Genomic DNA, 27,141 nt, shown 5'->3' on the forward strand with positions numbered 1-27,141 from the left:
TAACTTTTTAAGTCAGCAATTGGATTGTCTACTCAAATAGCACAGGTTCAAAAATTTAACACCTGGATTTAATAAATAGAATAACGCTCTCTTTCAAATGGCATCTTTCACTAAAGTCCGAACAATTCTGGGGATAGGAACACACATACGCCGACACAGATCGCCAATGGCTTGTTCAAAAAAATACCCTTGCACCATTCCAGCAAATTGACATTTTCTTTTAATTAAAAAGCACGTCGAACGCTTGATTATCGACATTGTGAATTAACATCGCAGATTATCCGTGGAAAACAAGAAAGGAACATTTGTTGCCGTCCAGTCAGGACTGAAGTCTGGATCCAGCGTCTACTGGGAGACATGATGCAGCATTTCCCACAGTCGACGGCTCACTAACCAACGACCCAACCTCTGGCCACGCGGGTTTTCACGGCTGTTGCTAGTAGTCAGGCATTCGGGTCTCCAGTGAAAACTCAAAAACATGGGAGCCGGTTTGCTCCCTCGTAGAACTGGGGATCATGGGCGTCTTGTCTCTCACCTTGATTTGGAGTCCTCGTCGGAAGCAAAAATAAGTGGTGCACAGAAGCCAAGCCGTTCGAGTGGCAGCTAGCTTTCCCCCAAGAACGCAGCATGTCAATGTCTGCTGTTGGTCAACAGGCCACCCAATGATGGGAGTCATAAATCGACACACAGAGAATCATAGAATGGTAACAGCACAGAAGGAGGCCATTCGGCCCGTGCCAGCTCTCTGCAAGAGCACTTCAACTAGTCCCACTCACCCCCCGCCCTTTCCCCGTAGCCCGGCAATATGTTTTTCCCCTCCGGGTTCTTATCCAACTCCCTTTTGAAAGCCACGATTGAATGTGCCTCCACCGCCCTCTCGGGCAGCGCATTCCACAACAGCAACAAAACACCCGCCAGGTCAACTGACGCAGTGATTGCGGGAACTGTAAAAAGGGCTGGATAAATAAACAATTCTTGAAAACGTGCGGACGAAATAAAGTCAAAACCCAGCGAAAAATTCAAAAAAAGTAGCCTTTAATTTATAATCGGGGCCAGAGGTGTAAAGTCTCCAATTCTGGTACACAGTAAAACTGGCCAACGCCATTGCCACAACTCTCTCCCCGGTTCAAAAAGCTTCTCTTCAATTAGAGCCGCCAGCGTCTACCCTACCCCACTTGGTTTTTGGTACAAATTATGTAAAACACTTGTGCTAGTTAAGATTACAAAAAAAAAGTCTTCGTCTTCATCAGTCTAGCTACTCTTCAAACCGGTCAGCATCACTTTCTCCAAAAGCATCTTCTGCCAATACATCCTCCGCAACGAGAAGAGATAAAATCATGCATTTAAAAAAAAATTAATTCAACTGCCCAAATTTTTTTTCTATTTTAATTTTTTTTTTTACACATGTTCTGAAGTTTTGGACCGGGTCTGTCGACTACATCTTTGAATGTTATGTACACTTTCCTTTTATACAATGCATTTGGGGGAAAAAAAATTATAACTTTAGTACCAGTTGTTGACTTGAGACAGAAATGAAATGTTTTCGTCATTTCTTATCTGGCTTCGAAAACGTGAAAACTAAAAGGTGGCGTTACAAAATCAGATGGGGGGTGGGGCGCGCGCCACAACCAATGTTCCCACTAAGTTTTTTTTGGGGTGCCCGGGCCCCTTTAAAGGTCTACGCGGCCCATTCAATTTCTCTCGTGCGCGCGATTATTTCAGCTGTAAAGCTGCCGCGCGGGATCTCTGCCCGGCCGCGGAGCTTCAGTGGGAACGCCGGCGACCGACCACCTCGATTTATTTTCTCAGCCCGCTTAAATCTGCCGTAGCGCTTTGCAAACGGGAACCCCGCCACGGGCGGTTTGCTCACCTTCCCCTGCTTAGCGAAAGAAATGGCATTTTTTTTTTAACCGAAATTTGGTGTTTTTAGCATCTTATTTAAAACTAAAAGCAGAGAAAAGCTCACCGTTGTCTAACTGTGTTTCCCTCTCCCCCCCGCCCGCCAAACCTCCGTTGTGTTTCACCTGGGGGAGCGAGAGGAGAGAGATTATCACTTCAAAATGTCACAGTTACTGTTAAAGCGTGTAACTTAAACCTAAAGATTCAGGAGATCAAAAAAGTGTACAAAAAGGCACATAAAATCCCAGTGCTTCTGTACTTTGAAATTCAAGTATAACAGAGCTCTTGTGACCAATTTTTTGTCTTAAAACAGTGTCAGTTTACCGATCATCCCACTGACTCAAGTAGTCTGCAGCCTATACCCCAAGCTTTCAACAAGCGCTTCTGCTAGTTGACTACAAAGTAAAGCCTAGCCTCTTTTTTTTTATATAATCGTGTGTGTGTGTGTGTTTTTGTCGCTGGGAATTAAATCGGTTTTTTTTTTTTTTAAAGAAGTTCTTCGCCTGCAATGTCGTTTCCACTTGCGCTCGGACAAACGAAAACAAACAAACAAAACAAAAAAGGTCCTAGCAGTCGCTGCCCCCGCCGTACATATCCGCCAGCTTCTTAAACCGGGGACCCCAGTCGGTCAGATAATCGTAGTCTTGGTCTCCGCCAGAACTCGTGGAGTTGAGGGAGCTCAACGATCCTGCCATGGAACCACTGCCCTCGTAATCAAACACCAACAGCGAGTCGTAAGGGGGCGCCGTGGGATCATTGTCCGCTGCCTTGAGTCCCTGTAGAGGAAACGGGAACAAAAAAAATGCTTGCGTTAAAATATGCTGCGCTGCTCTGGGCCACCTGTCATTTCAAAAATGAGAGTGCAAGGTAAGGGATATGACACTCATTCAATAATATAACACCGACGTCAGTGTTCTCGCTCAGGCCAACATCCCCAGCAACGAAGCTTTGACCACGCTCGATCAGCTCCGATGGACGGGCCACATCGTCCGCATGCCCGATACGAGACTCCCAAAACAAGCGCTCTACTCGGAGCTCCGACACGACAAGAGAGCCCCAGCTGGGCGGAGGAAACGCTTCAAGGACACCCTCAAAGCCTCCTTGGAAAAAGTGCAGCATCCCCATCGACACCTGGGAATCCCTGGCCCAAGACCGCACACACAAAGTGGAGGAGAAGCATCCGGGAAGGCGCCGAACACCTCGAGTCTCTTCGCTGGGAGCAAGCGGAAGCCAAGTACAAACAGCGCAAGGAGCGTACGTCAACCCAAGCACCCCACCCACCCGCCCCTTCAACCACCGTCTGCCCCACCTGTGACAGAGACTGTCGGTCCCACATTGGACTCATCAGTCACCCGAGAACTCATTTTTAGTGTGGAAGCAAGTCATCTTCGGCTCCGAGGGACTGCCCAAGAAGAAGATAGAGCAGCCATGCGCGCCCGAGGCATTTTCTATTTATTGACACACGTTGACCGTAGCTAGTGGCGGATCGCGCTCTCGCCTCAGAATCGGAAGGTTGTGGATTCAAGCCCCACTCCAGAGACACGAGTGCGTACTCCAGGCTGATGCTCCAGTGTCTGAGGGAGCGCCGCACTGTCGGGAGGTGATGTCTTTTGGATGAGATGTTAAACTGAGGCCCCGTCCCACAGCCGCGATTTCGAAGAGGAGCAGGGGGGAGTTATCCCCGGTGTCCCGGGCCAATATTTATCCCTCAATCAACCGCCAAAAAAACCAGATGATCCGGTCATTATCACGTTGCTGTTTGTGGGAGCTTGCTGTGCGCAAATTGGCTGCCGCATTTCCTACATTACAACAGTGACTACACTCCAAAAATACTTCATTGGCTGTAAAGCGCTTTGGGACATCCTGAGTTAGTGAAAGGCGCTATAGAAATGCAAGTCTTTGTTTTTACATAAAAAACTCTCAGAAGTGAAGACTATTCATCTACAGCGACCTGCTCTGAAGATGTTACAGTATTCCTGGAAACAGACTGAAATAATTGAACATACAAGTATAAATCTGAATAAAGTTAAGTTGGATATAAAATAGAATTGCTCCAGTTCCAGAATGTGTGTCATGTGGAACAGTATGGCACTTGTTATAGTTGTAGGTGACTTGTTTCGCGTGACGGGAGAAGCTCATAATGGGATGTCTAGTTTGGCTCTCCATTCGCTGGCCTGCTGAGATGCCGAGTGGAGAAATGAGGTGCCTCCCGCCACCGATCTCAGTGGGCAGGTTGACGTGGTGTGTTCCACGGTCTGGGAGTCGAAGAGTCGCACTTTGGGTCGTCCCTCATCTTCCGCTTGTGGAGCGGGCGACCGCGTCGTCCGTGCCCTCCGTGCGGATTGGGTTGAGCGCCGTCCGCCGCCTCCGAGGGAGGGGCGGAGCCGGGGACCTCTGCTGTTGTGTCAGCAATGAGGTGTTGGTTCTTTATGTTGCGTGCGTCCCACGATTCCGTCCATCTGGATAGTGGGTCGATTCCAGCTGCAGGAATATTGGCTGCTGTTGACCCAGAATGGCCGGCGCGATTTTAAGCGCTTTCGTGGTGGGTTTTTCCAAGTCTTCGTGAACGAGGAGGTCGGTGTTGCTCATGATTTATGGATAGCCCAGCATCTGCTCTAGAATCCTTTTCCATGGGAAGAGGAGGGTACGGAAACCCCTTCCTTTTCACTACCTTCTCCAACAACTTCCATAGGGCTTCTAGGCCTCATTCCCAAGGACGAAGTATACCATGTGTGATGTTCAGTTGCAGTTGGATTCCCATTCAACATTGGCTGGAGGTCTTTGGAGGTTCAACCCTTATTTTTGTGGTTTGCATTTTCTGGGGCACAACAACAACTGGCATTTATATAGCGCCTTTAACGCAGTAAAAACATCCCAAGGTGCTTCACAGGATCGTAAATTGGTACCGAACCAAAGGAGGCGGCATCAGGACAGGTGGTCAAAAGATTGGTCAAAGAAGTAAGTTTTAAGGAGCTTCTGAAAGGAGAGCGAGCTAGAGAGTTGGTAGAGGTTTAGGGAGGGGATCCAGAGCTCAGGGCCCCAGGCAGCTGAAGGCACGGCCGCCAATGGTGCGACAAAGGAAGTGGGGGACGTGCAAGGGGCCAGAGTTGGAGGAGCGCCGAGATCTCAGGAGTGAAAGCACAGCAGACATGCTTACCAGGTGGTCATTTTAGGTTAAAAAGGTGACGAACATTATACCGTGAACAGTCACAGTGAATCCCTCCATGGCCTCGCCCTGCAACCCCCCCACCCCCCACCCATCTCTGTAACCTCCTCCAGCCCAATAACCACCAGTGCTCCTCCAATCCTGGCCTCTTCAGCATCCCCCGATTATAATCGCTCCACCATTGGCGGCCGTGCCTTCAGCTGCCTGGGCCCTAAGCTCTGGAATTCCCTCCCTAAACCTCTCCACCTCTCTCTCCTCCTTTAAGACGCTTCTTAAAATCTCCCTCTTTGACCAAGCTTTTGGTCATCTGCCCTAATGTTTCCTTATGTGGCTCGGTGTGGATTTTTGTTTGATAATCGCTCCTGTGAAGTGTCTTGGGACGTTTTACCACGTTAAAGGCACTGTATAAATACAAGTAGTTGTTTTTGAAAGGAACATTATACCATAAACAGTTAGTGAATTGGGGCTGGAGACCAGTTATCCAATTGACAAGTCGATTACTGAACCTCTAACACTTAGATAAAGAATTTCTTGCGGATTCAAAAACATGAAGGGTTTTGATAGAGTAAATAAGGAGAAACTGTTTCCAGTGGCAGGAGGGTCGGTAACCAGAGGACACAGATTGAAGATAATTGGCAAAAGAACCAGAGGGGGGGAGGAGGAGAATTTTTTTTACACAGCGAGTTGTTATGATCTGGACTGCGCTGCCTGAAAGGGCGGTGGAAGCAGATTCAATAGTAACTTTCAAAAGGGAATTGGATAAATACTAGAAAAGGAGAAATATTGCAGGGCTGAGGAAAGATCAGGAGAGTGGAACTAATCGGAGAGCTCTTTCAAAGAGCCGGCACAGGCACAACGGGCCGAATGGCCTCCTCCTGTGCTATACCATTCTATGACTTTATTATCTGCAGCACAGCTGGACGATTTTAGAGAGTAATAATTTTGAACTGATTCTTGGGAATTCCTGATTTACTGTCTTAGGCGCCTTGCAGCAGTTTGTTAGCATAGTGACTGCACGATCCTGCTCACCTGTAGGCTTCTGATGCCGTATACCAGGAGTCTGGCGACAGTAAAAGACAGACTTGCATTTCTCTCGCGCCTTTCACGACCAGCGGACGTTTCAAAGCGCTTTACAGCCAATGAAGCACTTTTTGAAGTGTAGTCACTGTTGTAATGTAGGAAACGTGGCAGCCAATTTGCACACAGCAAGATCCCACAAACAGCAATGTGATAATGACCAGATAATCTGTTTTTAGTGATGTTGATTGAGGGATAAATATTGGCCCCAGGACACCGGGGAGAACTCCCCCTGCTCTTCTTCGGAATAGTGGCCATGGGATCTTTTACGTCCACTTGAGAGGGCAGAGGGGGCCTCGGTTTAACGTCACATCTGAAAGACGGCACCTCTGACAGTGCAGCACTCCCTCAGCACTGCACTGGAGTATCAGCCTTAGATTTTTGTGCTCAAGTCTCTGGAGTGGGACTTGAACCTTCAACCTTCTGACTCAAGAGGCGAGTGTGCCGCCCACTGAGCCACGGCTGACACTGCAACTTTTCTGAATAGTACGAGTTTCTAAATGCGTCCGGTAAAGTGGGAGCAGTGTTAGTTTCTGGGTTGAGTGACGGCCTCACCACTTGACTGGAGGGTGTGGGGATGGGTTGACTTTTGTAATGCCACTTTGTGGGGTTTGGTTTCCTCCAGAACCTTTTTTGCTGGTACCTGCCTTTTGCTGGGGCACCGAGGTACATCCTCCTGGTAATGCTCCGACCAGCTCCCAGAACAGTGAGGGAAAATTATGGTCATAAGGGCATAGAATTTACAGCACAGAAAGAACTTGCATTTCTATAGCACCTTTCACGACCTCAGGGCGTCCCAAAGCGCTTTACAGCCAATGAAGTACTTTTTTTGAAGTGTAGTCACTGTTGTAATGTGGGAAACGCGGCAGCCAATTTGCGCACAGCAAGCTCCCACAAACAGCAATGTGATAATGACCGGATAATCTGTTGGCCAGAGTACCCCTGCTCTTCTTCAAATAGTGCCACAGCTTTCACGTCCACCCGAGAGTGCAGACGGGGACCTCAGTTCATCCGAAAGACAGCACCTCCGACAGTGCAGCGCTCCCTCAGCACTGCCCTGAGTGCCAGATTAGATTTCTGTGCTCAAGTCTCTAGAGTGGGACTTGAACCCACAACCTTCGGACTCGAGAGGCGAGGCTTCTACCCACTGAGCCATAGTGGACGCCAGCTGGTATCACATCCATATAATAGATCCACGCCCTCTACACAGCTCCTCCTCTTACTCTATATTTCTGAAAAAGTTATGTGTAAACCATATATTGTGCAGCTTAATGTGGATGTAAAGCACGTAAACTATACACATTTTATCCTTTACAGTACCAGACTAACTTACACATTATTTACAGCACAGAAACAGGCCATTCGGCCCAACTGGTCCGTGCCGGTGTTTATGCTCCACACGAGCCTCCCCCCGCCCCTCTTCATCTCACCCCATCAGCATATCCTTCTATTCCTTTCTCCCTCATGTGTTTATCCAGCTTCCCCTTAAATGCATCTGTACTATTCGCCTCAACCACTCCCTGTGGTAGCGAGTTCCACATTCTCACCACTCTCTGGGTAAAGAAGTTTCTCCTGAATTCTCTATTGGATTTATTAGTGACTATCTTATATTTATGGCCCCTAGTTCTGGTCTCCCCAAGTGGAAACATCATCTTGACACCTACGCTTCATAATTTTAAAGATCTCTATCAGCTCGCTTATAAGTCTTCTCTTTTCTGGAGGAAAGATCCCAGTCTTTCCTGACAGTTATAACCTCTCAGTTCTGGTATCATCCTGGCAAATCTAGTCCACCCTGAGGTGAAATCATAAGTTCACGGCATAGAAGGAGGCCATTTGGCCCATCGTGTCTGCGCCGGCCGACTAAGAGCTATCCCGGCCTAATCCCACTTCCCAGCTCTTGGTCTGTGGCCCTGTAGGTTACGGCACTTCAAGTGCATATCCAAGTACTTTTTAAATACGATGAGGGTTTCTGCCTCTACCACCCTTTCAGGCAGTGAGTTCCAGACCCCCACCACCCGCTGGGTGAAAAAAGGATGTTCCCGATGGCGGGGGAGTCCAGAACCAGGGGGTCACAGTCTAAGGATAAGGGGTAAGTCATTTAGGACTGAGATGAGGAGGAATTTCTTCACCCAGAGTGTGATGAACCTGTGGAATTCTCTACCACACAAGGCAGTTGAGGCCAATTCATTAAATATATTCAAGAAGGAGTTAGATATATTTCTTAAGGCTAAAGGGATCAAGGGATATGGGGAGAAAGCAGGGACAGGGTACTGAATTTGGATGATCAGCCATGATCTCATTACAGGAACCTAAATAACCGGAAATCTCTGTTAACCGGCAAAATTCAGGAGCTGGTTCAGGTAAGTTTTACTTCATATTAGTAGCCGTTCCTAGATATGTGGCTCTGTAACCTGGGTGCCTGCACCTGTTGCTAAGCAACAGGGATGCCTGGATCTTGTGGCTGGGGTTCCTGCACCTGTTGCTAAGCAACAGGGAAGCCTGGATTTGTTGCTGTGTACGGGGCTCTCGTACCTTTTACTATACCTCTCTGTAATCCGGACTTTTTGATAAACCGGCACCACGCCGGTCCCGGATAAAAAAAGTTTCCTGTAAATGGCCTACTCCTGCTCCTATCTTCTATGTTTCAACTCCCCTCTAATCCTTCCACCAATTAAATTTAAATCTATGCCCCCTGGTTATTGACCTCTCTGCTAAGGGAAATAGGTCCTTCCTATCCACTCTATCTAGGCCCCTCATAATTTTATACACAAATCTCTGAAGACTCGAGCAATAAGTACAACGCATTTGAGTGGCAAAGATCAATCGCATCAGCTAGGTCTAGGTAAGGTGTAACGCACAGCCTTTATTTTGGTGCAGCGTTTAAGGGTACTTTTTTTTGTTGTTGAAATACCAAGAAATCACGTACTCGTTCTGAAAAACTGGTGAAACAGCAGAGAAGGTTTCAGTGACGTATTTACAGTTGAACGAGAGAATCAATATCAAAGTGAACATTAAAGGGTCATTAAAAAAGCACCCAAGGCAGCAGCATTGATTTAAACCTCCCAGCTGAATAAAGTGGCTACAAAAGGCAGGATGAGAGGTAATGGGATAAAGCCATTTTAACAGCTGCAGCACCTTAGATATTCTCAAGTTTAAAAGCAACTGGATCGTAACCTCTGAACTTGATGTTTTCCCCTCTCCTTTTAGTAAATCTACACCTCAACAGGATAAAGGACAAAGCGCGTCAACCAAAGTACAAGGAATAACATAGCATCGCACAGCACCGAAGGAGGCCGCTCGGCCCATCGAGTCTGTGCCGGCTCTTTCAAAGAGCAATCCAGTTAGTCCCACTCCCCTGCTCTTTCCCCATATGCCTGCCATTTTTTCTCCTTCCAAGTATTTATCCAATTTCCTTTTGAAGGTTACTATTGAATCTGTTTCCACCTCCAGATCAGGCCGCGCGTTCCAAATCCTAACCACTCGCTGAGTAAAAATGTTTTTCCTCATCTCCCCTCTGCTTCTTTTGCCAATCACCTTAAATCTGTGCCCTCTGGTTATCGACCCTCCTGCCACCGGAAACAGTTTCTCTTTATTTACTCTATCAAAACCCCTCATGATTTTGAACACCGCTATCAAATCTCCCTCTTATCCGTCTCTGCTCCAAGGAGAATGACCTAAAAGAATATAGTTGTAGGCACATAATTTAAATGTATCAGTCTGAAAAAAAACTAAGTTAAGCATAAGGAAGTTATGCTAAACCTTTATAAAATCACATTAGGCCTTAGCTGGAGTAGTGTGTCCAATTCTGGGCATCGCTCTTTAGGAAGGATGTCAAGGCTTTGGAGAGGGTGCAGCGGAGATTTACTAGAATGGTTCCAGGGATGAGGGACTTCAGTTATGTGGAGAGACTGGAGAAGCTGGGGTTGTTCTCCTTAGCCAAAAGAACCAGAGGGAAGATAATGAGAATTTTAAATTTTATTTTAATATAAACTCAGCGAGTTGTTGTGATCTGGAACGCGCTGCCTGAAAGGGCGGTGGAAGCAGATTCAATAGTGACTTTCAAAAGGGGAATTGGATAAATACTATAAAGAAAAAATTTGCAGGGCTTGTGGGGAAAGAGCAGGGGGTAGTGGGACTAATCGGAGAGCTCTTTCAAAGAGCCGGCACAGGCACGATGGACCGAATGGCCTCCTCCTGAGCTGTATGATTCTATGATATTGGCCACATATGTGCACGTTAAAAATGTTGGTATTTGGCTTCTCCAATTTCTCCCCTCATGAAAGGTACTGATTCAATTTCAAGTACCTTTCTACTGACAATCTGCAGCTTTACATCCAAATGCCCAAACTCTGTGCGAGGTCCAGACAGCGACTGACAGTAGGCTACTTGACAACTGGGGCCATCACAGCTGAGCCATCCGTTCTTCACCTGACGCATATTTCCTGGCCGGGGGGGGGGGGGGGGTCACTAGACAGTTATCCTCGTTTTCAAATCCCTCCACGGCCTCGCCCCCCCTCCCTCTCTCTGTAATCTCCACCAGCCCTACAACCCCCGACCAAGATCTCTGCGCTCCTCCAATTCTGGCCTCTTGAGCGTCCCATAGAAACATAGAAGATAGGAGCAGGAGTAGGCCATTCGGCCCCTCGAGCCTGCTCCGCCATTTAATGAGATCATGGCTGATCATCCAAATTCAGTACCCGGTCCCTGCTTTCTCCTCATACCCCTTGATCCCTTTAGCCTTAAGAAATATATGGGCCGAAGGGCCTCTTTCTGTGCTGTAAAACTCTATATCCAACTCCTGTCCCCGATTTCCATCGCTCCACCATTGGTGGCCGTGCCTTCAGCTGCCTGGGCCCTAAGCTCTGGAATTCCCTCCCTAAACCTCTCCGCCTCTCTCTCCTCCTTTAAGACGCTCCTGAAAACCAACCTCTTTGACCAAGCTTTAGGTCATTTCTCCTAATATCTCCTTGTGTGGCTCGGTGTCAAGTTTTGTTTCATAACACTTCCTGTGAAGTGCCTTGGGACGTTGTACTACGGTAAAGGCGCCATATAAATACAAGTTGTTGTTGTTATCAGGAGCGGGATACTGGAGGAAGGGTTAATTTTCTCCCCATTCATCAACTCGGTAGGACTGGGGTCAACTGAGATTGCGTTCAGTGCCATTCGGGAACCGGACTGTGTATGGCTCAGTACCACTTTCTATCCACTGTGATGTTTGCTCTCAACCCTTGCAGTGGTGAACAGGAGCCAAGACCCCACATACAGCGACCGCACGAACGTGACAAGCCCAGGAGAATTTGGGAGGTTGGGGCGCAAAGGAATCGAGGTGCGAAGGGGAAGCGCCCAGTGATCCCCGACTCGGTGAAAGTTCCAGAGACGGCAGCTCAGCAACAAGCGGTGCCTACGTGTTGCAAGTTGTAAAAGGGCTCGTTGCATCGAAGGCCGTCCGTAGTTCGGAATGTGCGAGTGTCCGTGGCCTCAGAGTGCCTCTCGTGTATTTCGCCGTGCAAGTTATTCGGGGGGGGGGGGTCTCAAGAATCATAGAACGGTTACAGCACAGAAGGAGACCATTCGGCCTCTCAAGCCTGTGCCGGCAAGAGCACTTCAGCTAGTCCCACTCCCCCGCCCTTTCCCCGTAGCCCTGCAATTTTTTTTTCCTTCAGGTACTTATCCAATTCCCTTTTGAAAGCCGCGATTGAATCTGCCTCCACCACCCTTTCAGGCAGTGCATTCCAGATCCTAACCACTCGCTGCGTAAAGAAAAAAATATTCCCCATATTCTTTTGGGGGGTGAGTGGGTGGGTGGTCCGTTTATACAGGTTTTACTGCAGTTACCAATAAATCCCATGGGGAATTCAGGAGAACCTTCTTTGTCCAGAGAGTGGCGAGAATGTGGAACTCGCTACCAATGTTCCCTCTAATTTGCGGTCCCCTTAAATTTTCTGCGTGATATCTCTTCCCGCGGCAGCAGCTGGCGAGCAGGCGGCCCGCGGCCTCGCCGTCATTGCGTGGCAACGCACATCAGGGGGAACATTGCTCGCTACCACAGGGAGTGGTTGAGGCGAATGGCACAGATGCATTTAAGGGGAGGCTAGATAAACACATGAGGGAGAAAGGATATGTTGATAGGGTGAGATGAAGAGGGGTGGGAGGAGGCTCATGTGGAGCACAAACACCGGCACAGAGCAGTCGGGCCGAATAGCCTGTTTCTGTGCTGTAAATGCTTTGCAATTCGAGGTAAATGCTGCAAGTAGCAACACAAGGGTGGATTTGAGACAGCAGTGGCTCAGTGGGCAGCACCCTTGCCTCGGAGTCAGAAGGTTGTGGGTTCAAGTCCCACTCCAGAGACTCGAGCACAAAAATCTAGGCTGACACTCTCCCAGTGCAGTGCCGAGGGAGTGCCGCACTGTCGGAGGTGCCATCTTCCAGATGAGACGTTAAACCAGGTGGATGTAAAAGATCCCACGGTCACTATTTCTTAAAAGAGCAGGGGGAGTTCTCCCTGGGGTCAATATTTATCCCTCAAATCAACACCACTAAAACAGATTCTCTGATCATCATTCTATTGCTGTTGGTGGGAGCTCGCTGTGCGCAAATTGGCTGCTGCGTTTCCCACATTACAACAGCGATTCCACTTGGAAAAAGTACTTCATTGGCTGTGAAGCGCTTTGGGACGTCCTGAAAGACGCTGTAGAAATACCAAGTCTCTCTTTCTGGCAATTCTATAGTCACAATAAAATATATCTGAGCATTAAATGTTGGACAGGCTTGCCCAGAAAAACATCTTGTGCTTCCGTCACCATCCTTTCTAGACTGCTCTAAATAAAATAAAAAATCCCCTCCAGCTGATTAGAAGAGTAGGAAACCAGTTCCCTTTTGATGAAGCTGTTCATTACGGGGCTTTCAAAATTCCTTTTGCTCAAAGCCGCTATTTAAACTATATATCAAATACCGATTCATAATTTGTCCATCTTTCAGCGGCTTTTTATGACAGCTCCATTAGGGAATCCTTCTATCCTTTCTACGCTCCATATTCATGACTTGTGGAAACGTGCTGTCCTAATTATTCTACCTCGAAATGGAAGACTGGATATTTTTCCACTCTCTGCCATACAACAAGCGCAATGCACCTCATTTGAGTCAACATGACCTTTGACACAAAGCTAATCGCGCAGAGAGCGCTTGCCGAGGCAAATTGCCGTCACACTAACGCTCGATTGGGCGCATCGGGACGTTTTACTAAGCTAAAGGCGCTATAGATCTACTGGGATGGTACCAGGGACGAGGGGGACTGTAGTTATGTGCAGAGACTGGAGAAGCTGGGGCTTGTTCTCCTTGGAGCAGAGAGAAGTTCTCCTTGGAGCAGAGAGAAGTTCTCCTTGGAGCAGAGAGAAGGTTAAGGGGAGATTTAATAGAGGTGTTCAAAATTAGGAGTGTTTTTGATAAGAGTAGAGGGGGCGAAACGGTTTCCACTGGCAGGAGGGTCGGGAACCAGAGGACACAGATTGAAGGTTATTGGTGAAAAGAGCCAGAGGGGGCGATGAGGAGAATTTTTTTTCTTTACGCAGCGAGTTGCTGTGATCTGGAACGCGCTGCCTGAAAGGGCAGTGGAAGCAGATTCAAGAGTGACTTTCAAAAGGGGAATTGGAGAAATACTTGAAAATTTTCAGGGCTACGGGGAAAGGGCGAGGGGGGGGGGGAAGGAGTGGGACTAATTGGCAAGCGCCTTCAAAGAGCCGGCACAGGCACGACGGGCCGAATGGTCTCCTTCTGTGCTGTGTGATTCTATGCGATAAATGCAAGTCGTTGTTCATAGAAATTCATAAATTCATAGAAACGTACAGCACAGAAGGAGGAGAACTGCTTCGATATCATTGATGGAATCAGCTTCCACCACCTTTTCAGGTCGAGCGTTCCAGATCCCCAACAACTCAGTGAAAGAATTTCTCCTCATCTCCCCTCGAGATCTTTTCCCAATGATTTTGAATCTCTGACCTCTGGTTACTGACCCACTCGCCAGAGGGATTCATTTTTCTCTATCAAACCCTCTCATCATCTTGAAAACCTCCATTAGGTCACCTCTTAACCTTCTCTGTTCCAGGGAGAACAGCCCGAACCTTTCCAACCCCTCCTCATCACTGAAGTCCCTCACCCCCAGTAACATCCTGGTAAACCTCTTTTGTACCCTTTCATAGAATCAGAGAAATTTACGGCACAGGAGGAGGCCATTCGGCCCATCGTGTCTGTGCCGGCCGACAAAGAGCTCTCCAGCCTAATCCCACTTTCCAGCTCTCGGTCCGTAGCCCTGTAGGTTACGGCACTTCAAGTGCATATCCAAGTACTTTTTAAATGTGATGAGGGTTTCTGCTTCTATCACCTTTTCAGGCAGTGAGTTCCAGACCCCCACCACCCTCTGGGTGAACAAAGTTCTCCTCAACTCCCCTCTCAACCTCTGACCAATTACTTTAAATCTTTGCCCCCTGGTTATTGACCTCTTTGCTAAGGGAAATAGGTCCTTCCTATCCACTCTATCTAGGCCCCTCATCATTTTATACACCTCAATTAAGTCTCCCCTCAGCTTCCTCTCTTCCAAAAAAAAACAACCCCAGCCTATCCAATCTTTCCTCATAGCTAAAATTCTCCAGTCCTGGCAACATCCTCATAAATCTCCTCTGCACCCTCTCCAGTGCAATCACACCTTTCCTGTAATGTGGTGACCAGAACTGCACGCAGTATTCCAGCTGCAGCCTAACGAGTGTTTTATACAGAAGATTCACCAGGCTGATACCTGGGATGGCAGGAATGACATATGAGGAGAGATTGTGTCGATTGGGCTTATACTCACTGGAGTTTAGAAGATTGAGAGGGGATCTCATCGAAACCTATAAAATTCTGTCAGGCCTGGACAGACTAGATGCAGGAAGGATGTTTCTGATGGTCGGGGAGTCCAGAACCAGGGGTCACAGTCTAAGGATAAGGGGTAAGCCATTTAGGACTGAAATGAGGAGGAATTTCTTCACCCAGAGAGTGGTGAACCTGTGGCATTCTCTGCCACAGAGGGCGGTGGAGGCCAGTTCATTAAATATATTCAAGAAAGAGTTGGATATATTTCTTAAGGCTAAAGGGATCAAGGGATATGGGGAGAAGGCAGGGACAGGGTACTGAATTTGGATGATCAGCCATGATCTCATTGAATGGCAGAGCAGGCTCGAAGGGCCGAATGGCCTACTCCTGCTCCTATCTTCTATGTTTCTATGTTTCAAGCATAACCTCCCTGCTCTTGTATTCACTAGAGTTTAGAAGAATGAGAGGGGATCTCATTGAAACGTATAAAATTCTGACAGGGCTAGACAGACTGGATGCAGGGAGGATGTTTCCCCTGGCTGGGGGGGTGTCTAGAACGAGGGGTCACAGTCTCAGGATACGGGGTAGGACATTTAGGACTGAAATGAGGAGAAATTTCTTCACTCAGAGGGTGGTGAACCTGTGTAATTCTCTACCACAGAAGGCTGTGGAGGCTAAGTCACTGAATATATTTAAGGAGGAGATGGATAGATTTCTAGACACAAAAGGCATCAAGGGGTATGGGGAGAGAGCAGGAATATGGTACAGGAAACTCTTTCGTATCCGGCACCGACGGGACCAGGATGGTGCCGGTTGATTAATAATTCTGGATAACGGAGAAGTATATCTACCGAGGATATTTTTAACAAACAAAAATTTAAAAAAATCAAGAAATGTGCAGTATAATTGGGTACTCAGAATATTGTGTTAAATGGATGGTGGAAGATGCTTGATTAAGCACAGTACTGCCAGTTGACGGTAATCCATAACTCGGATCGGAAGAGACTACCGGCAGCGCGGGAGAGTCAGACCCGTTATTGAGGTGTTCAGATCGGAAGAGACTTCCGACTGCGGCAAGAAGCCGAGTTAGTGGCAGTTTGGAGAACTACCCCCACTGACTAACTCGGCCACCGCGGGAGACTTGGACTCGGCAACATTGCCAGTCGCCGTCGTACGTGTCTTCACACTGTTCCCTTTGGGATTTCTGGCCGCGTTTAACGCTCCTTCCGTGACCGTAACCATCTTCATACCAGCCATTAGGGTGGTTAGTCCTATGGCGGGAGGGTTTTATGGGCTCCCACAACCCATACGAGAGGGGGGGGGGGCCACCCACACCCACAAGTATCCCGCTGGATGTCAACCCAGAATTTAGAGCCGGAGCTCCGACTCCACTTGCCGGGACTGTCTGGAGCGGGGTTCGAAACCCTACACCTTCTGGCCCTGCGGCGGGGATGCTACTGCTACGCCAAAGGCCCACTCCACATTGCCGGTTATTGAGGTGTTGTTTTCTGAGTATGAATTTTGCCGGTTATTAGAGAATTCCGTATATTTAGGTGCCGTTTAAACGAGAGTTTCCTGTATTGAGATGGAGGATCAGCCATGACCACATTGAATGGCTGAATGGCTGACTCCTGCTCCAACTTATCTATGTTTCTATACTTTATTACTTTCTAAGGCCGTTACATCTTTCCTGAAGTGTGGTGCTCAGAATTGTCTACAATACCCCAGCTCAGGCCTAACTAGTGAGTTATAACATTCTAGCGTGATCTCTTCGCTTTCATGTTGTTCTACCGCTCTTTTTATAAACCCAGGTAACCCACATGCTTTCCTGACCAGCTCATCAACTTGCCCTGCCACCGTTAAGAATGTCTGTGTGTACATGGACACCGAGGTCACTCTGCTCGTGGCGAAGTCGACTGCAAATTTAAAATTCAAAAAACAGCAAATCGCAAAGGGACAGGAGACTGGAGCCGAGAAGTAGAGTTGAAGACAAACCGTCCGACCCGAGCGCCGTGCTCTCCTTCCTTGCTGTCACATCTATGAATTATGTAAGTCAACAAAAAGAACGCTGGCTGCTTTAATGCTGCATGGCCCTGCAGACATTAATAACCCATGCATATTCCCTGTCGGTATAGTCTGGCTTTGAATATCTGGAATGATTAATTGCCAAATTATTCTCCCCCGCACCGACTATATTAAAAAAATTAATTTCATTCATGAAAAAAATTAACTTCCATTCTGCGTACACTCGCCTCAGATAACGGGCAACCTCAAAACGCTCCGCTTTATACAGACACTTGACCAATGCTCTACTCGGAATTAAATTAATTCGACAAAAAGAGGACGGAACAGACGCATCAATTTACAATTTTTGTACTTTTCAACAAAAAAAAAAATCCAATTTCAATTGGCCTTTGATAATGGGATTAGAGCAGGTCACCATTCAGTTGCTGCTTAAACCACATTATTTTAATTGGCTGGAGAATGGAGTTTTTTTTAATTTTTTTAATTCATCCCGCCGGATAAAATTACATTAGATTTTCAAGGACTTTTGTCAGCTGTGGCTCATTGGGCAGCACTCTCTCTCGCCTGAGTCAGACGGTCGTGGGTTCAAGTTCCCCACTCCAGGGACTTGAGCACATAAAGCTAGGCTGACACTCCCAGTGCAGTGCTGAGGGAGTGCTGCACTGTCGGAGGTGCCGTCTTTCAGATGAGACGTTAAACCGAGGCCCCGTCTGCTCTCTCGGGTGGACATAAAAGATCCCACGGCCACTATTTCGAAGACGAGCAGGGGGAGTTCTCCCCGGTGTCCTGGGGCCAATATTTATCCCCCAATCAACATCACTAAAAACAGATGATCCGGTCATTATCACGTTGCTGTTTGTGGGAGCTTGCTGTGCGCAAAATGGCTGCAGCGTTTCCCACATTACAACAGCGACTACACTTCAAAAAGTACTTCATTGGCTGTAAAGCACTTTGGGACGTCCGGAGGACATGAAAGGCGCTGGAGAAATGCAAGTTCCTCTTTTTAGCTAGCTCCTCCACACAGTATCCAACATTGTTCCTACAGATCAATACACATCACCCATGTTTTTAGTTCCGCAAATGAAACATTTTTAAAAAAAGGATCAATACAGACAGGCAAGGCTAATTATTCCACATTAACCCCTTGTCCAGCATAAATCGGTTGTGTGCGACTCCTAACTACTACTGCTGGAGAAGCATCTATCGCCACTTGGGTTTCATTAAAGAGCTCTCTCTCTGGTCGCAAAAATCTTCATTAACTTAAAAAAAAATCACGTCTTTTGTGAAATCCAAAAAGCGATTTAAAAAGGGGCATTTTAACGCAAGGGCTAAATTTCCAAACAATCCCTGATGCTAGATTAGCAAATCTAAATTTATACAGCACTTGTTAAGAAACTGATGGGGGAAATGGGATTGGAGTGGATTTTACATAGAATTTTACAGCACAGAAACAGGCCATTCGGCCCAACTGGTCCGTGCCGGTGTTTGTGCTCCACACGAACCTCCTCCCACCCCCTACTTCATCTCCCCCTATCAGCTTAACCCTCGCCTCGGAGTCAGAAGGTTGTGGGTTCAAGTCCCACTCTGGAGACTTGAGCACAATAAAAAAAAATAATCTAGGCTGACACTCCCGGTGTCCTGGCCAATATTCAGCCCTCAATCCACATCACTAAAAACAGATTATCAGGTCATTATCACGTTGCTGTTTGTGGGAGCTTGCTGTGCACAAATTGGCTGCTGCGTTTCTTACAGTGACTACACTTCAAAAGTACTTCATTGGCTGTAAAGGGCTTTGGGACGTCCTGAGGTTGTGAAAGGCGCTGGAGAAATGCAAGTCTTTCTTTTTCTTTTATTCCTTTCTCCCTCATGTGTTTATCCAGCTTCCCCTTAAATGCCTCGATACTATTCGCCTCAACCACTCCCTGTGGCAGCGAGTTCCACATTCTCACCACTCTCTGAGTAAAGAAGTTTCTCCTGAATTCCCTTTAGGATTTATTAGTGACCACACTTCAAAAAAGTACTTCATGGGCTGTAAAGCACTTTGGGACGCTCCGAGGTCGTGAAAGGCGCTATAGAAATGCAAGTCTTTCTTTTCACATTGACGGCCCCTAGTTTCGGACTGCTCTCATATGCAAGTATCTTCCTTATGTCGACCCTAAAGACGCAGCGAGTTCCACGTTCGCAGCGCGCTCTGGGTAAAGAAGTTTCTCCTGAACTCCCTAGTGGATTTACTAGCTTGTATCGATGGCCCCTAGTTTTGGTGTCCCCCACAAGATAGCTCTAGCAAAGCTAATTACACAATGCTGCTTCATCTGCATTAGTTAGTTACACTGTCTATGCTTTGTTACTTCAGGTTTAAGCCCGACAGTAGCCTTAACTATATATATATATATTATATTTATATATAAATAAAAAAAAAATATATATATTTATTATATACCCTTCCAGGTGAAACAGCGATTTACTTGTACTTCTTGCAATCTAGTATACTGTATTCGCTGCTCACGATGTGGTCTCCTCTACATTGGGGAGACCAAATGCAGATTGGGCGACCGCTTTACGGAACACCTCCGTTCAGTCCGTTAAGGGTGACCCCAAGCTTCCGGTCACCTGTCACTTTAATTCTCCATTTCACTCCCACTCTGATCTCTCTGTCCTCGGCCTATTACATTGTTCTAATAAAGCTCAACGTAAGCTCGAGGAACAGCGTCGGCGGGTGTTTCAGCGGCAGCAGCGGGGCTATAAAAAGCCCCAGAGACCAGGTAAGGCCTCAGTGCGTCGGCGGGTGTTTCAGCAGCAGCAGCGGGGCTATAAAAGTCCCAGAGACCCAGGTAAGGCCTCAGTGCGTCGGCGGGTGTTTCAGCGGCAGCAGCAGGGCTATAAAAGTCCCAGAGACCCAGGTAAGGCCTCAGTGCGTCGGCGGGTGTTTCAGCGGCAGCAGCAGGGCTATAAAAGTCCCAGAGACCCAGGTAAGGCCTCAGTGCGTCGGCGGGTGTTTCAGCGGCAGCAGCGGGGCTATAAAAGCCCCAGAAACCAGGTAAGGCCTCAGTGCGTCGGCGGGAACTCAGCAGCAGCAGCGGGGCTATAAAAGTCCCAGAGACCAGGTAAGGCCTCAGTGCGTCGGCGGGAACTCAGCGGCAGCAGCGGGGCTATAAAAGTCCCAGAGACCAGTCTCCAGTCTGGGAACTCGGAGGGAAGGAGAGAGGTAAAAAGTAATCCAAGTGTGACGTCACCAGAAAGCGGGTAAGTGATTGGTTGGTGAGTATTTCTCCCTTTTGAAGCTTAAATCCCCTTGGTTTATAGTTTCTAAGGTGTGATATTCACCATCTAGAATCGGGGCAGAGGGTATTTAAGAATAATATTAATAAATTTAATTAATTACATAGAATGGGAGATCAGGTGGTGTGTTGCTGCTGCAATATGTGGGAGCTGGTGGACACCATTGATGCTCACAGTGATCACATTTGCAGTAAGTGTTGGCTGCTCGAGGAATTCCGGCTCCATGTTGAAGAGCTGGAGTCTGAACTTCAAACACTGAGTCACATCAGGGAGGGGGAGAGTTACCTGGACTCTCTGTATCACGAGGTATTCACACCAATGAGATTAATTAATTCAGATGTAGTCCGTGGCCAGGGTCAGGATGGTGTGACTAGAAGTGAGGCAGGTATGGGGATCCAGGAGGTAGTGTTGGAGGAGCCGCAGCCCTTGCACTTGTCCAACAGGTTCGAGGCTCTTACTCCCTGTGAGGATGGGAACAGGGACTGCGGGGAGGATGAGCAACCTGGCCACAGCACCGTGGAGCGGGGGGCCATTCAAGTGGGGGGAGTTAAAAGAAATGTTGTAGTGGTAGGGGATAGTATCGTTAGGGGGATAGATAGAGTTCTTTGCAGCCGAGAGCGAGAGTCCCGAAGGCTGTGTTGCCTGCCCGGTGCCAGGGTTAAGGACATCTCCTCTGGGCTGGAGAGAAACTTGGAGTGGGAGGGGGAGGATCCAGTTGTCGTGGTCCATGTTGGTACCAACGACATAGATAGGACAAGGAAGGAGGTTCTGCTGAGGGAGTTTGAGCAGCTAGGGGCCAAATTAAAAAGCAGAACCACAAGGGTAATAATCTCTGGATTATTACCTGAGCCACGAGCGAATTTGGCTAGGACAAATAAAATTAGAGAGTTAAATGCGTGGCTCAAAGACTGGTGTGGGAGAAATGGGTTTTGCTTCCTGGGACACTGGCACCAGTACTGGGGCAGGAGGGAGCTGTTCCGTTGGGACGGGCTTCACTTGGCCAGTACTGGGACTAGAGTCCTGGCGGATCATATAACTAGGGCTGTAGAGAGGGCTTTAAACTAACTAGTGGGGGGGGAGGTTCCTAGAGAGCAAATAATAAAAATGACAACAGAGAAGGTCATAGACTTAGGTAGCAGTGGGGAAATTAAAAACCAGAGCGTGTCAGGAAGGGGCAGAAGGTATGGAGTAAAAGGTAAAGTAATAAAAAGTGCAAAAGCAGGAACTAAGTGTCACAAAACATCTTTGAAAGTTCTCTATCTGAATGCACGTAGCATTCGTAACAAAATAGACGAGTTAATGGCACAAATAACTACATATGGGTATGATCTTGTGGCCATTACAGAAACATGGCTGCAGGGTGACAATGCCTGGGAATTAAACATGCCAGGTTATTTAACGATCAGGAAGGACAGGCAGGAAGGAAGGGGAGGTGGGGTGGCTATGTTAATAAAGGAAGGAATCACTGTAATACAGAGAAATGATATTGGGTCAAAAGATCAGGACAATGAAACAGTTTGGGTGGAGGTAAGGAATAATAAGGGGAAAAAAACACTAGTGGGCGAAGTCTATAGGCCGCCGAACAGTGGCAACTCTGTTGGACGGAGTATCAATCAGGAAATAGTTGAGGCTTGTAATAAGGGAACATCTATAATTATGGGGCATTTTAACTATCATATTAATTGGACAAATCAAATTGGGCAGGGCTGCCTTGAGGATGAGTTCATTGAGTGTATTAGGGATGGGTTTCTTGAGCAGTATGTAACTGAACCGACCAGGGGGCAAGCAACCTTAGATCTGGTCCTGTGTAATTAAAAATGTCCTAGTAAAGGATCCCCTTGGAATGAGTGACCATAACATGGTTGAATTCCATATTCAATTAGAGGGTGAGAAGGTTGGATCTCAAACAAGCGTGCCAAGCTTGAATAAAGGAGACTATGAAGGTATGAGAGCGGAATTGAGTAGAGTGGATTGGGAAAATAGATTAAAGGGTAAGACGGTACATGATCAGTGGTGTACATTTAAGGAGTTATTTTACAACTTCCCAAAAAACATATATTCCACTGAGAAGAAAAGGGTGTAAAAGAAAAGACAGCCATCCGTGGCTAAGTAAAGAAATTAAGGATAGTATTCGACTAAAAACAAGGGCATATAAGGTAGCCAAATCTAGTGGGAGGATAGAGGATTGGGAAAACTTTGAGCAAAAAATAACAAAAAGATTGATTAAGAAAGGGAAGATAGATTATGAAAGTAAATTAGCAAAAAATATAAAAACAGATAGTAAGAGTTTTTATAGTTATATAAAAAGAAAAAGGGTGGCTAAAGTAAATGTTGGTCCCTTAGAGGATGAGACCGGGAAATTAATGGTGGGAAATATGGAGATGGCAAAAACACTGAATGAATATTTTATATCAGTCTTTACAGTAGAAGACACTAAGAATATCCCAACACTGGACAAACAGGGGGCTAAAGGGGGGGGGGGGGGGGGGCCGGGGGGAGGAGGAGCTAAACACGATCAAAATCACTAAGGAAGTGGTACTCGGTAAAATAATGGGACTCAAGGCGGATAAATCACCTGGACCTGATGGCTTACAGCCTAGGGTCTTGAGGGAAGTGGCGGTAGGGATTGTGGATGCATTGGTAATAATTTTCCAAAACTCCCTGGACTCGGCAGAGGTCCCGGCAGACTGGAAAACTGCTAATGTAACACCCTTATTTAAAAAGGGCAGTAGACAGAAGGCTGGAAACTATAGACCGGTTAACCCTAACATCTGTGGTAGGTAAAATTTTGGAGTCCATTATTAAGGAGACAGTAACAGGACATTTGGATAATCATAATTTAATAGGACAAAGTCAGCATGGTTTTATGAAGGGGAAGTCATGTTTGACAAATTTGCTGGAGTTCTTTGAGGAAGTAACGTATAGGGTGGATAAAGGGGAACCAGTGGACGTAGTGTATTTCGACTTCCAAAAGGCATTTGACAAGGTGCCACACAAAAGATTATTGCTTAAGATAAAAAATCACGGGATTGGGGGTGATATTCTGGCATGGATAGAGGATTGGCTATCTAACAGAAGGCAGAGAGTTGGGATAAATGGTTCATTCTCAGACTGGCAATCAGTAACTAGTGGTGTTCCGCAGGGGTCAGTGCTGGGTCCCCAACTCTTTACAATCTATATTAACGATTTGGAGGAGGGGACCGAGTGTAACATATCAAAGTTTGCAGATGATACTAAGATGGGAGGGAAAGTAGTGAGTGAGGAGGACATAAAAAACCTGCAAGGGGACACAGACAGGCTAAGTAAGTGGGCAGAGATTTGGCAGATGGAATACAATACTGGAAAGTGTGAGGTTATGCACTTTGGCAGGAAAAATCGTAGAGCAAGTTATTATCTTAATGGCAAGAAACTGGAAAATACTGAAGTACAAAGGGATCTGGGGGTCCTGGTGCACGAAACTCAAAAGGTTAGTATGCAGGTGCAACAAGTGATTAAGAAGGCCAATGGAATGTTGGCTTTCATTGCTAGGGGGATAGAATATAAAAATAGGGAGGTATTGCTTCAGTTGTACAAGGTATTGGTGAGACCGCACCTGGAATACTGCGTACAGCTTTGGTGTCCATACTTAAGAACATACTTGCTCTCGAGTCAGTACAAAGAAGGTTCACTCGGTTAATCCCGGGGATGAGGGGATGGACATATGAGGAGAGGTCGAGTAGATTGGGACTCTACTCATTGGAGTTCAGAAGAATGAGAGGCGATCTTATTGAAACATAAAAGATTGTGAAGGGGTTGGATCGGGTGGATGCGGGGAGGATGTTCCCGATGATGGGTGAAACTAGAACTAGGGGGCATAGTCTTAGAATAAGGGGCTGCTCTTTCAAAACTGAGATGAGGAGGAACTACTTCACTCAGAGGGTGGTAGGTCCACGGAATATGCTGCCCCAAAAAGCTGTAGAAGCTACATCATTACAAATTTAAAACAGAAATAGACAGTTTCCTAGAAGTAAAGGGAATTAAGGGTTACGGGGAGCGGGCAGGAATTTGGACATGAGTCTAGGTTCGGATCGGTCATGGCCCTGTGGGTAGCGGAGCGGGCCCAGGGGCCGTGTAGCCTGATCCTGCTCCTATTTCGTGTGTCTAATTCTGTTCGATTCAGGAGATGGTTCTGTGATAGTGGATTGGCGGTTAGGATCAGATCAGCCATGATCTTATTGAATGGCGGAGCAGGCTCGAGGGGCCGATTGGCCTACTCCTGCTCCTATTTCTTATGTTCTTAGCACCTCATCTTTCGATTAGGCACTTTACAGCTTGCCGGACTCAACATCGAGTTCAACAATTTCAAACTATAACCCCTGCCCCCATTTTTCATGCAGTATGATTTTGCCATTCCCATTTGCAACATTTTCACAGCATGTTCTTTCAATTCCTGCCTCCCCTCCTAACACCCCCCCCCCCCACCGTCTCTGCACCTGCTTAATATCTGTTACAGCTCCAGCTTTTTCCAGTTCTGATGAAGGGTCCCAGACCTGAAACGTTAACCCTGTTTCTCTCTCCACGGATGCTGCCTGGCCTGCTGAGTATTTCCAGCATTTTCTGTTGTTATTTCAGATTTCCAGCATCTGCAGTATTTTGCTATTATATATATATAAAAATATTTATTTTTACATTGCAAACTGAAAGGGTGCACTCTCTCTATCGCTGCAGTTGGGGCAACAACAACTTGTATTTATATAGCATCATTAACATAGTGAAACGTCCCAGGGCGTTTCACAGGAGCGATTATCAAATAAAATCTGACACCGAGCCATATAAGGAGATACTGGGGCAGGTGACCAAAAGCTGGGTCGAAGAGGTTGGTTTTAAGGAGCGTCTTGAAGCTGGGGAAGAGAGGCGGAGAGGTTTAGGGAGGGAATTCCAGAGCTTGTGGGGCCCAGGCAGCTGAAGGCACGGCCGAATATATACGGAAGGTAGAGACAACGCACCCTGTACTGAATATCTGGCAAACCGCTCATCTTTGGTGACAACAGATCTGCTGTAATAACAGTCTCACCAATTGAATCCCATTCAGCTCACCTAAAAAACAGTTTAATTGCATCAACATCACAAGTACAATTTAATTCATGGTTTCACAGTGCAATTTCAGGTGCACAAATTAACTGTATTAGAGTTCACCCACCTGAAGCATAAAGAGATAGTTTTTAACGTACAGTATAAAGGCAGCCTTGCATTTCTATAGCGTCTTTCATGACCTCAAGATATCCCAAAGCGCTTCACAGGCAATGAAGTACCTTTTAGAAGTGTGGTCACTGTTGTAATGTAGGAAACGCGGCAGCCAATTTGCGCACAGCAAGCTCCCACAAACAGCAATGTGATAATGATCAGTTCATCTGTTTTAGTGATGTTGGTTGAGGGATAAATATTGGCCCAGGACACCAGGGAGAACTCCCCCTTGCTCTATGAAATAATGCCACAGGATCTTTTACATCCACCTGAGAGAGCAGAGGCTGTCTCAGTTTGACTCATCTGAAAGACGGCACCTCCGACAGTGCAGCACTGGCGTGTCAGCCTAGATTTTTGCGCTCAAGTCTACTGTACCAGCACATTCGGCCCATCATGCCTGTGCCGGCTCTTTGAACGAGCTCTCCGATTAGTCCCACTCCCCCCCTGCTCTTCCCCCACAGCCCTGCAAATTTCTCCCCTTCAAGTATTTACCCAATTCCCTTGTGAAAGTTACTACTGAATCTGCTTCCACCGCCCTTTCAGGCAGCGCGTTCCAGATCACAACAACTCGCTGCAAAATAAAATTCTCATCTCATTCCTCTGGCTCTTCTGTCAAATATCTTAAATCTGTGACCTCTGGTTACCGACCCTCCTGACAGTGGAAACAATTTCTTCCCATCTACTCCATCAAATCTCTTATTAATTGTGAACACCTCCATTAAATCTCCTCTTAACCTTCTCTGCTCTAAGGAGAACAATCCCAGCCTCTTCAGTCTCTCCACATAACTGAAGTCCCTCATTTCGGGTAACCATTCTAGTAAATCTCCTCCGCACCCTCTCCAAGGGCCTGGACCTCCTCCCTCTGATGTCGTGTCTAGAATTGGACACAATACTCTTTCTGCGCTGATCAAACTTTGCCTCGCTGTGAATGCAGGAGAGACCATTTTACCTCATTGATGAAGTCTCCAATGTCGCCAGGGTGAGGGGCAGCTGAGCGGACTGGATACTGAGGTTCGGCATGGATTGGCCGTTCGTCCACTCTTCTGATTCCCATCGGCTTTATCGAGTCGGGTTCCACGGCATCTGGCTGCTGAAGCTGGCTGAGGTCATAATCCTGTGGGCGCCAAACACACACAACGGTGCGTTAGCGAGCCTCTCTTTTGAACGCAGAAAGCGCCGAAAAACTTCAATCATTCTTGTAGTAACTCCGTCCCCACCCACCCACCACCCCGCCTCTCTCCGAAACTCAACACATCTCACCTGATCCTCTTCGCCGCCTCCTTCCTCATCATATTTCAGTATGTTATCCCGGACGTCATCCTCGGGGTCAATCAGCAGCTGCTTGGCCTGACGCTCCTTGTCGCGTCGCTTCATCCACACCACAAACAGCAAGACTAGGACTAGAAAGAAAGAACTGCATTTATATAGCGCCTTTCACGAGCTCAAGCCAATGACAACTGCCAATGAGCTGGTAGGTACAAGAGACATCAAGAGGGACGTACAAGAACGGTTTGCTTTTCTACAGCCGTCTTTCAGAACCTTGCTAATTGCCTCAGCTACTCCTTGTTGTAGCGAGTTCCACATTCTAAACACTCTCTAGGTCAAGGGGTTTCTCCTCAATTTCCTAC

General features: G+C 47.1%; 1 protein-coding gene across 1 annotated transcript in view; it reads right to left on the reverse strand.

Annotated features, from left to right (window-relative positions):
- Positions 1–1,018: 1,018 nt before the first annotated feature.
- Positions 1,019–27,141, reverse strand: part of cdh2 (cadherin 2, type 1, N-cadherin (neuronal)) — a 238,540-nt gene continuing 212,417 nt past the window's right edge. The window contains exons 13-15 of the mRNA XM_085992259.1: positions 26,774–26,913; positions 26,463–26,627; positions 1,019–2,675 (exon numbers count right to left, since the gene is read on the reverse strand). Of these exons, the coding sequence (XP_085848385.1) occupies positions 2,466–2,675; positions 26,463–26,627; positions 26,774–26,913 (515 nt within the window). The 3' untranslated portion in view covers positions 1,019–2,465. The remainder of the gene's footprint in view (positions 2,676–26,462; positions 26,628–26,773; positions 26,914–27,141) is intronic.

Source organism: Somniosus microcephalus, chromosome 7 (genome assembly GCF_052327205.1).
Source record: "Somniosus microcephalus isolate GS21.2 chromosome 7, FLI_Smic_1.0, whole genome shotgun sequence".
Lineage (NCBI taxonomy): Eukaryota > Metazoa > Chordata > Chondrichthyes > Squaliformes > Somniosidae > Somniosus > Somniosus microcephalus.